The sequence below is a fragment of the Rosa chinensis genome, chromosome 6 (genome assembly GCF_002994745.2).
Source record: "Rosa chinensis cultivar Old Blush chromosome 6, RchiOBHm-V2, whole genome shotgun sequence".
Taxonomy (NCBI): domain Eukaryota; kingdom Viridiplantae; phylum Streptophyta; class Magnoliopsida; order Rosales; family Rosaceae; genus Rosa; species Rosa chinensis.
Genome location: NC_037093.1, coordinates 24,077,744 through 24,088,284, shown reverse-complemented (window position 1 = coordinate 24,088,284; position 10,541 = coordinate 24,077,744). Strand labels below are relative to the sequence as shown.

The 10,541-nt window shown below is 36.0% G+C and overlaps 2 protein-coding genes across 6 annotated transcripts; both read left to right on the top strand.

The window, feature by feature from the left end:
* Positions 1-1,641: 1,641 nt before the first annotated feature.
* LOC112173041 (cytochrome c oxidase assembly protein COX15) lies at positions 1,642-4,598 on the top strand. Its single transcript, XM_040508936.1, has 7 exons — positions 1,642-1,845; positions 2,158-2,462; positions 2,791-3,016; positions 3,097-3,342; positions 3,467-3,577; positions 4,032-4,163; positions 4,324-4,598. The coding sequence occupies exons 1-7, from the start codon at positions 1,696-1,698 to the stop codon at positions 4,492-4,494; spliced, it is 1,341 nt and encodes a 446-aa protein (XP_040364870.1). The 5' UTR covers positions 1,642-1,695; the 3' UTR covers positions 4,495-4,598.
* Positions 4,599-4,655: 57 nt separating this feature from the next.
* On the top strand, positions 4,656-10,117 carry LOC112174768 (probable E3 ubiquitin-protein ligase ARI8). Of its 5 annotated transcripts, XM_040508937.1 has the most exons (10): positions 4,656-6,241; positions 6,586-6,674; positions 7,356-7,463; positions 7,650-7,740; positions 7,849-7,938; positions 8,187-8,231; positions 8,599-8,670; positions 9,050-9,121; positions 9,540-9,605; positions 9,813-10,117. In XM_040508937.1, exons 3-10 carry the CDS (start codon positions 7,420-7,422, stop codon positions 9,954-9,956), a joined length of 624 nt encoding a protein of 207 aa, XP_040364871.1. In that variant the 5' UTR covers positions 4,656-6,241; positions 6,586-6,674; positions 7,356-7,419; the 3' UTR covers positions 9,957-10,117. The 5 variants fall into 5 exon arrangements, with proteins under 5 accessions (XP_040364871.1, XP_040364874.1, XP_040364873.1 ...); XM_040508940.1 differs by lacking the exon at positions 8,599-8,670; XM_040508939.1 differs by lacking the exon at positions 9,540-9,605 and having other exon boundaries at positions 9,816-10,117.
* The last annotated feature ends 424 nt before the right edge of the window (positions 10,118-10,541 follow it).

Here is a 10,541-nt window from a genome sequence, read left to right as displayed (position 1 = left end):
CTATTCATCCTCTTAAATTGGCATGTTGACCTCCCTATTTTTTTTTATAACTTTTTAAATACAATTTTACCCTTTGAAAAAAAAAATTGAAATCACGTACTATGTTCCTCTTTATATCTGCTTCTTATTCTATTTGCAGATATTGGTGCTGGCTTGTAATGTTTGTTCATGGTGATATAGATTAATTTCAATGTTAGTTATACAGGATTGAAAAATATTGATCCCATTCTCTATTTTCCTGTATCTATGATATGTGTGCCATCCACGAAGGCTCATGAGATGATGTCCAAGTTAATCAAAATGGAATAGACAGTTTTTGCCTATAAGCTTTTAAATTTCTGTTTATAAAATTTGATAAATGAAAGAGAGTTTCTATTGGGACCTTCTAATCTACTTACTAGACTTCTCCTATTTTTTAATTATTAAATAATCTATATGTCCTTATGTGAAAAGACTGTTACAGACAACAAAATATTAAGAATTTTTTTCTCTCTCTCCACAACTTTTATTATTCATTTCCATTTTCAAATCTCATTTATGATTTTATTTGTTCATGAAAACTTTCAAAGAGAGCAAAGATTATATTCAAAAGATAATGCATTCAAAATTACTTGGTGGATTATACAAGAACACAATTATGATGCAATAGAAAAATATTAGATAAATGGTTTTCTCATTAGTATAACAAGATCATAAAATGAGGGATAGAGAGTCATCGTGTAAACTAAACCAAATAAGCATGTAAAGTAGCATATAAGATAAAGTTAGATAAAAATCAAATAAGCAAATTTAATTTTTGTAAACATAAAACATGAAAAATTAGGCTTGAAAACAATTATGGTAATATTTTTTTAATTAGTTATCAAGCTATGACTTCCTCCTTTTTTTTCAATAATTATTTCAATTTTTCTTTTTTGGCAAACAAACAATTATGGGAGAATTAAAACTCATCTTTAATGTTTGGAACATTCTATTTATAAATAAGGTTAAGTTAGGTATTTGAAAGAGGTTCAAATAGCAAACTTTACTTTTTAAAAAACAAATAAGAGGTATAAAAAGCCGGTGGGTCAAATGAGCAAATATGGAGGTCTCAATAGAAAAACTCTAAATGAAATCATTAATAGATTGTAAGTATGATAGAAGAACAAAAAAAAAAAAAAAATTTCTCAAAAAAAAAAAAAAAGAACCAAAAAAATTTGGAAATCATTTAAAATGTTGGCGTGCAGTGTGTGTATGAGTATATGGGTCCCGTTCCCCTGGTCAGCAGCTGACCAGAGATTGTGTGGTCACTCACTATCCAATTTCAATCGGACTGACCAGGGGATTGTGTGGTCACTCACTGTCCAATTTCAATCGGACTGACCAGGGGAATATTTTCAGGTATTATATATACCATGAGCAACAAGACAAATGTACCAGAGCCAATATTTGTAAGGGTAAAGTGAGAAAATCTAAAGGACACTAATGAAAGATTTAGGGAAAAATAAGGAGTAGAGATCTAAATACTAATTAGGGAGGTATAAATAGAAATTCCCTTACTTAAAATTCTTCACACGTGGTTTGAAATGGATACACGTATTGGTTTTCTTAAAAAGTTAAAACTACAGCCGACGTCGTCGTTTTGGAGCTCCAGCTTTGCTTCAGAGTAGCCAAAACCGCTGCTAAACCCCAGAAGGTTGAGAATTGAGAGAGACTATGTTTCGGAGCCGAGTGATCGCGTTGTTTGTGAAGAAGAATAGCAAGGCTCTCTACAACGTGAGGGCATCTAGGGTTTCCAATGAGGAGGCTACCTACCGCCTATTCTCTACTGGGCTCACAAGGAAATGCTCCCCATCTTTCTCCAAGGTTGCTTCTTTATTTTTTGTGTCATCAATTCAAACAAAATTGGAAATCTTTAGTCTCATTTCCATCAGTAGAGTTTAGTTTGCTTCGCAAAATCGAGGATTTCGAGATTGAATGGATTTGGAATTGCATTTCTTCTTTGAATTTTTATATTTTTTTTAGAGTTTAACTATCAGTTTCCTATGATGCATGCATTGGACCAAAGACTAGTTCTTGGAGTTTCATTTTCCAGTGAATATTCAAGGACGAAATTTGTGTTGCTCAGTTATTTATTTATTTATTTTGGTAAAAATAAAGTGGAAATTCTTGTACCATTTTCAGGGTAGCTATGCATCATCTATAAGGAATATGTCCACTGTGGCTTCTGTAGGCATCAAAGATAAGGAGGGATTGAAGTTTCTTGTAAACGGAGGACCTCGTGCTCAGAAATTGATTGGCATTTGGCTTTTTGGCTCTGCTGCATGGGTGTTTAGCATGGTGATACTTGGAGGTGCTACACGACTAACCCGATCTGGTCTTTCAATGACTGATTGGAAATTTACTGGGGGGCTTCCGCCTCTCTCCGATGAAGACTGGTTGATTGAGTTCGAGAAGTACAAGCAATCCCCTGAATATAAGCGGTTAGAGCAAACAACGCTGTTCCATTATTTTAGCAATAATTAGCTTTGAAGTCAATACCCTTTCAGGTTTTGTAGCTCGTAGTGCTACAGTAACTTGGCCCTAAAATGGAAATTTAGCATAGTTTGCTGGCAGAGAGGCATTTCATTTCTGGTTGGCTTGGGCTTTGAAGGACTATATTAGTGATAATGTTAGTGTTTATGTAGTAGTAGTAGTAGTAGTAGTTTCTGTTATATAGTTTATATGGTTGACTAACTGTGTAGTGGATGTTACTAAGTTGCCTTTTATAGTAGTTGAAGTGGTTTGAGAACTTTTCTTGATAATTTGCAGTGTAAATAAAGGGATGAGTATTGAAGACTTCAAATTTATCTACTGGATGGAATATGCACATCGTATGTGGGGAAGGGCATTGGGTATTATGTTCGCTTTGCCATTCTCATATTTTCTTCGTAAGGGGTACATTACCTTACAACTTGGACTGAGACTTTCTACTCTTCTTGCCCTTGGTGCTGGGCAGGGTCTAATTGGTTGGTGGATGGTTAAAAGTGGTTTAGAGGTTAGATATCATTTCTTTGTGCTTTGTTCATTGAAATATATTACAGTTTATGGCCCTTGAAAATACTTTTGTTTCTGCAGGAGCCAGCATCTGAGTATGCTCAGCCAAGAGTAAGCCCTTACCGATTAGCAGCTCACCTTACTTCAGCCTTTGCTATATACTGTGGCCTTTTGTGGACTGGTCTTTCTGTTGTCATGCCTGAACCACCTGCTGAATCTGTAGCCTGGGTTCATGGTGCTGCAAAAGTGAAGAGACTTGCTCTTCCTGTAAGCTTACTGGTTGGGCTTACTGCTATCTCAGGAGCATTTGTTGCCGGGAATGATGCTGTATGTAGTTCTTCTTTGTTTCTTGACTTTCATAGTGTTCTAAATGAGTAATTTTTTTTTTCCCCTTTCTGAGGAATAGATTATAGTTACACTTATATAGTTACGCTTATATGTCGAATCCTAGGGACATGCTTATAATACTTTTCCCAAGATGGGCGACAGATGGATCCCAGAGGATGTTTTTGACATGAAGCCACTAATCCGGAACTTCTTTGAGAATACATCTACTGTGCAGGTATGACCAATGATTGTAATTTATTTTCTCAAAAAGGAGATTGACATTGGTTTTTGGTTGCGTCAATGGTTCCTGTTATGATATTGAAACACTAAGATACTATGACATAAAACATAAAGAAGTGAACAATTGAGAGAACGTATTGTTGAAGCTTTTCCAAAAGAAAAAACAGAAAACAGTTGATTCATTTGTTTTCCTCAAATTACCTTTGCACAGATAATTTGCTAGGTCAAGGTATTATCATATTGAACCCATTGAGATGTAATTGCAATAACAGCACTTACACTATCTTCTCTGAGAATTTCATAGGAATAAATCTAATACAGTATAGCATTCGGGAAGATAGGGATATCATTGCTCCAAAGTCCACACTATCTTTATTTTCCTGTTTTATAATTGGTTGGAAATTTCAAGCATCAAGTCTGATTATGATGAATTGTTGTTTTGATTGTAGCTTGACCACCGTATCCTTGCAACTGCAACTTTATTTTCAATTGTCGCTTTGTGGTGGTCAACAAGGAAGTTTGACATACACCCTGCAGTTCGATCGTTGATTGGAACTACTGTTGGCATGGCTGGCCTTCAGGTATAATATCGTTTTTATTAGTTGTCTCTCTTCTTATGGCTAGAATATGGTTCTCCTTTGCATTTTATTTCATTGTCAAGATCAGTTTGGTTTACATATTCCTTGTATACAGTATACTATAGTAAAGGAATAAGATGTGTACTTTCTATTGTCATTGCAGGTCACACTGGGGATATCTACACTTCTGTCGTATGTGCCTGTTGAGCTTGGCACTGCACATCAAGCTGGGGCATTGACTCTCTTCACACTTATGATCCTTCTCAATCACATTGTGAGGAAGCCATCACCATCCCTTCTTAAATCTCTACCTCAAGTAGCAAAGACAATATAAATGACAACATTATACAATTTTCAATTTTTGTAACAAGCACTACACATTTTAATTGTAAGAAATAAAATATTTAATTATTAATAAGTTCTTCTGTTATAGATAAATTGCCAGATTGAAAGCTGGACATGAGTTTTCCAACAACATTATACAATTTTCAATTTTTGTAACAAGCACTACACATTTTAATTGTAAGAAATAAAATATTTAATTATTAATAAGTTCTTCTGTTATAGATAAATTGCCAGATTGAAAGCTGGACATGAGTTTTCCAAGTGTGGATAAATGTGTAGCTCTGTTGCTTGTACTAGGGCTTCTATGTACCATATCCTATTGTCATATCAATTCCTCTTCTGTTGAATACACGGAAACCTTTCTCATTGTTATTTTCAAGTGGAAACAGTATCGAAATGGAAACAGTAGTAGAAACAGGTTACTTTTCTTGAGCTACAATAAACCATACTCTATTGAAATGCAATGTCTGGCTCATACTGGTACTATAACCATTACAAGGTAGTCGACAGCTTGAACATTTTGGTCTACCTTACGTCATTACTGCAACCAGTATCAGGTAATTCCCCAGTGAATGCTGTGTTCTTCATTTCATATATTTCTCATTATAAGGTACGTTCTCTTTTGCATAGTTTTACTTATAATCTTCTTTTTATGGGGTTCCATCTTAGTCTTTAGTGTTTACGGATGCATATGGTTCTTGTATTGTCTGGTATGAGTAATTGTATATTGTATTATAGTATTTGTTGTTTAAACCAATCCAGAGATTAAATGAACTGTTATCAGAAACAAGGGACTCAGGGTTTATGTGCATATATAGATGGTCTGCTGTATTGGCTCCTATTACTAATCATTCAGATTTTAGTATCACAAACATTAGGATCACAAACACTAGATCTCCATAAACACAGAATGCCTTTCAGTCATTGTAACTTACAATTGAGTTTACTTATACTCTCTTATTGGACTTGCAATTGGCTTTGCAAAAGTAACAGGTACTGATTTGATTTTTCTCGCTTCATTTCTCCAAGTTACATGCCTTCTAAAAAGAAAACTCAAAATTTGGTGTCAGCAATATAAATAGAAAAATTCTTGGGAAAATATTCTATTTAATGGCTAGAATCTGGATTTTGGACATTCCTTTTTACGAGGTACTTGCACTTACGTGGAAGTTTCTTTCTTGACAGAGGTTCAGCAATGGGAGGATTCAGGGGAGCAGTGAAAGGAGTTCTTCCCTACAACATTGCTAATAAATTATGTTCAGCCTTCTAAGGCTATGTTTGGGGGAGCTTTTAAGCGCCCCTGCTTATAAGCACAACCTACTTTGGTGTTTGGTAAAGTTCCTAACAGCCAGCTTCTCTACGAAGCACGGGCTTTTTGGACGTAAAAGCAGAAGCCACTCTAGGCCTGCTTTTAGAAGCCAGAAGCCGCGTTTACTGTAGCGAAGGTTTAATGAAATTTTCAAAATACCATTGGGTACCCTCATGAACTTCAAGGAATTACACACACGACCAGCCTCTTCTCTTCCTCTTCCTCGACCAGTTCTTCTCCCTCAACTGTCTCTCTCTCTCTCTCGGTGCTAGGACGACATCTTGTGCACCATCGGCGCCTCCACCTTTGCTCTCCCTGGTGGCCACCATGGTGTCCTGCTCCAGGCTGTGATTATGCTATATATTTTATTGTTGGTAGTGGAAGCTATGATGTTACTTGCCGCTGTTCATATAGCTTTTGCTGGAAAGTGAGTGTCTCTGAATTTCTCTAAGATAAACTTCTTCACTGATTATAGATAGTGAATTGCATGTCTGTGCTCATCAATTACCATGGATAGGGGATGCCAGAAATCTCCAAAAATTAGAATGTCAAATAAGATAAGGATATATCAGATAAACTTCTTCACTGGATTTGTATCACTTTCTTCTCTGTATCAATCTCCAAAAATTAGAATGTCAAATAAGATATATCAGATAAAATGCATTCTTGGATATCAATTCCTCGAAAAATACTTGCCAAAAAGTTAGCTGCCTATGGATTTGTAGTATCTGGGCTTTATGGCATTTACATATTGTGAATTTGACTTTGCAGTGTACTGAAGAAGCTCATCGCCCCGTTGATTGTGGCACAGTGGCCAACTGGATATTGAAGAACAGTGCCGAATCTGAAAATATGAATTGGTATGGAATATCTTAGTTATTGATAGGAAAGTAAAATTATAAAGTTCAAAGAAAAGTTATTTAGATGTGAACGCTGGACTTCCTTGGGCCATAGGATTGCTGAGATGATAACCTATGTGCAGATATAAAGTGGTTGCATGGCCCAAGATGTACCATGATAATTGTGCTGGCCTGTCTACCCTTGTCCACCTGGATATATATACTTTGATTGTATTATAGCATAAGAATGTAGTTTGTTAGATATTGCAGAAATGTCAATATTAAACACTGAGTTATTAATGATTCTATAAATTATTGAAGGGAGGGAAATATCTTAACAAAATCATGATATTTCATTTCTAGTATAAGTATTTTGCTGGGAACAATAGCAAAGAAAGATAGGTATTTGTCTGGGTTAATTACAGCAGTCATGAATTGAAAGATATTATATGTTTCAAGATTCCTTCTGTTTTAAATGATTTATTATATTTATTGAAGAGTCTATCCGAAATCATCCTCAAGAACTTAAATCTCTCTCTCTCTCTCTATTGTATCAATTGGCACATGGAAATCAGAGGGCTGGTTGGTTCAATAAAAATCTAAACTCCCCAACACATTATAAACAGTGGCTGCAAAAATCCTGTAGTTGTCTGTATTTATGCATAGGCCTCATTGCTAAGCTGTATGGCTGCTGGATTTCAGGATATTGGCTAATTCCAAGCCTTGCCCCAAGTGCAAATGACCCATTGAGAAAAACCAAGGCTGTATGCATATCACTTGCACACCACCTTGTAAATTTGAGTTTTGCTGGTAAGCATTTTTGCAATGCGGTTGCTTGCCTTTTGATTTCTGGTGTGCTTTAATTTTATAAAACGGTGTTTATCACCTTAGGCTCCTCTTATTGTCTTCTAGATACACTATCTTGGTATCTCAAAGCTGCATTGCATGTTATCATGCATCTTCTGTGAACTCTAATGCATTTGTACATGCCTTCAGGCTCTGTCTTGGTGCATGGTCAGAACATGGTGAAAGGACAGGTGGCTTTTATGCCTGTAACCTCTATGAGACAGCGAAGCAGGAGGAAGTGGTACGTTAACATAGTTTGCAACTCTATTTTGATAGTTGAGGATTTTTCTCTTGTATTATTTCAGTTAGTGGCATTATTGATTGATTGTTGTGATATGGTTATTTGCAGTATGATGAGGCAGAGAAACGAAGAGAGATGGCCAAGAACTCTCTAGAGAGGTACACCCATTATTACGAAAGATGGGTAACCAATCAGTCGGTACGTACAAGTTTAATAGTTCATTTAAAGCTGGTTAACTTAAACATAAGTTACCTGGTTTCTGTTGGCCTGATTTATTTGTGATTTGCATCACTCCTTGAGTCCTTGCCCTTGTTAATTAATATTTATAGTCAGTGTATGCCACCTTGTCCCCCCAATGAATGTGCCGACTTCCTAGTAGTTTTGATACTTCTGAAATAATTTAAGTTAAGGCAAGGCCTAAATTACTTTTTCTTTCTTCACTGCAGTCCAGACAAAAAGCACTAGCATACTTGCAGCAGATGACTGTGCATGTAAGTAAATATTTTATTCTCTGGTCTTTCTTAATTGATGAAACTGATCCTTAAGAGCGTCTGGTTTCCTCAAATTCAGGGACTGGTCTTTTTTTGCCATGTTCTCCAATTGAAGTGCTGTTGTAGTTTAGTTTCTTTAACTTTTCTCTTCGTTTTTGGTTTAGTGGATTTCTTATCTACTGTTCTGTACATCATTTAAAAAAGAATATGATTGATTTGAATCTAGTTGTGGTTTGTTGACTTTGTTCCAGACCTCATATGATATGTGTAGAATGTCGTACCTTCCATATTATAGTAGTCTTGTTTTTTGTCCCCAACTGTTTGTTGGTTTTCTTTCAACTTATTTTCATTGTTTGTGTTATTGTAGCTTGAGAAGCTGAGCGACATCGTGATCTGGGTTGTTCTGGCTTCTGGGTTTTGGTGTTTTTGGTGGGTTGAGGTTGTTATGATTTGAAGTGGGATCAGATAAAGGATGTGAATTTGTTTAAAGATTTCTTCTTTTTTCATATCCCACACTGACTGTTTGATTGATTTGTCTTTTTGTTTCAATGGGTCTTTAGTGTTTGTGTTTGATGATTCTTCAGAGCTGTGGTTTCTGATCCTTGTTGGTTTCTTAGAAAATGAATGAAATGAAAGTGATAGCAGAATTTCAATCATGCTGTGTTGTTATTTTCAACAAGGAAGAAATTTTGGCCAAACTGGGCCTTATTGTTCTGTTATGCTCAGTGGACTAGTGGAGTGTTTTACTGTTTTGAGTATCGAGTGTGAGTTTTTGTGATGATGTATTGACTGTGGTTGTATTGATGCTTGTGATGCAGATAAGCTACCGTACTCTATTAAGGTCCTTCTTGAGTCTGCAATCTGTAACTGCGATGAGTTTCAGGTTAAGAGTACGTATTTGAGAAAAGTTGTAATTTGTTATCAGCATTTAGGACCCTCTTTGTCCTGTGTTTGTGTCTGTGTTTGTGTTTATCTGGCCTGCAGTCTTGAATATATGACCTTGTGTTTGTGTTTGCTTCACTGGAAGGCAGCTTTATTCCAAGTTTTTGGCCATTAGGGCGCTTTTTCTGCAGTTATCTATTTGCATCGAGTGCAGTTTTCTGGTTTTACGTTGTTTGCTTCTCTCTGCTGGGACTTTCTGGTTCTGAGGCCATTAGGTGTGTCTTGCATTTTGATTTTTCAATGCTTGGGGTTGATATCCAGAGTTGGTCAATGTTAATCTAGCAAGTTGTTAGACATCAGTTTATGTTCATATTCTATATAACTTGATGCTTTACAACATGTGTGGAATGATGCATTTTAATTCAGATACAAATAGGAGTCGTAAACTATTTTTCGAGTTGCAGCAGCAAGGAATTTCTTATAAAGCTACCGGTTTGTTTCTTAGACCAGAGGGCCATCATTATTCGTTTCATTAGTGTTGTGATGGTCCCAGAAATGTTACTGTAATCGTTGACATATATGTTTATAAACTGAGATGAGAGGGAAAAAATAAAACCAAGGAAATTAAGCCAATATTTATGGATGAGCAAGACCACTCTTTTTGTGTTTTCTGATACTTTTCACGGTATCTCTGAACAGCAGCTGCATGTGACAAAATCAAATGATGAGCAGCAATGTAAGGCTCAGTTTGTGAAATCCCAGCTGTGCAATTTCCTTAAGCTTTGGAGCACCGTGCCGGAGGATTCATCCCATTGTCATAGCCAAGAGCAACCACCACTCTAGGCTCATTGAATGTCATCCGGTTCTTCACTTTCCCAGTACCATCGATAGACATCAAAATTTAGGTTTTTTCATGATATCAATGTCTTATTTGTAACGGTGATATTTGTCCACTGTAACATTTGCTGTATCATTATTTGCAATGTTATTATAACATTAAGACATTATTGTTGTGTAGTATGTGACGGGATGATATATTATCATGTATTATGTGTTAAATGGCGCTTAAAATTGTTCTTACTGAGTAGCCTCAATTGGTAGCAACAAATCCGTATGAGTCTGTTTTTACTAGATCCTGAATGTGATGATCAACCAAACTATTTCTTTCATGTCCAAATTGGTCATTCCACAAACAAAAAGCACAAGCCAGTTTTGATTTTACCAAACACTTTACCACTGCTTTTTTTCATTGATAGCACTTATAAAAAGCCAGTTTACCAAACACTCAGCTGCTTTGCTTTTCAGCCACTTATTCTCAGAAATAAGCAGAAGCCAGTTTTTTCTCAAAGAACAGCCATACCAAACATAGCCTAAGAACTCGGAGAAATTTAGGTTTTATTTCTAATCTTCTTCAGGTTCATGTACAAT

Bases quoted from the DNA above. Each gene is read 5' to 3' on its own strand.
- LOC112173041 (XM_040508936.1), top strand. From the start codon at position 1,696: ATGTTTCGGAGCCGAGTGATCGCGTTGTTTGTGAAGAAGAATAGCAAG. The intron at 2,463-2,790 runs GTTAGAGCAAAC...GATAATTTGCAG, and splicing joins CAATCCCCTGAATATAAGCG to TGTAAATAAAGGGATGAGTA. The intron at 3,578-4,031 runs GTATGACCAATG...TTTTGATTGTAG, and splicing joins AGAATACATCTACTGTGCAG to CTTGACCACCGTATCCTTGC.
- LOC112174768 (XM_040508937.1), top strand. From the start codon at position 7,420: ATGCATATCACTTGCACACCACCTTGTAAATTTGAGTTTTGCTG. The intron at 8,232-8,598 runs GTAAGTAAATAT...GTGTTATTGTAG, and splicing joins TGCAGCAGATGACTGTGCAT to CTTGAGAAGCTGAGCGACAT. The intron at 8,671-9,049 runs GTTGTTATGATT...CTTGTGATGCAG, and splicing joins GGTGTTTTTGGTGGGTTGAG to ATAAGCTACCGTACTCTATT.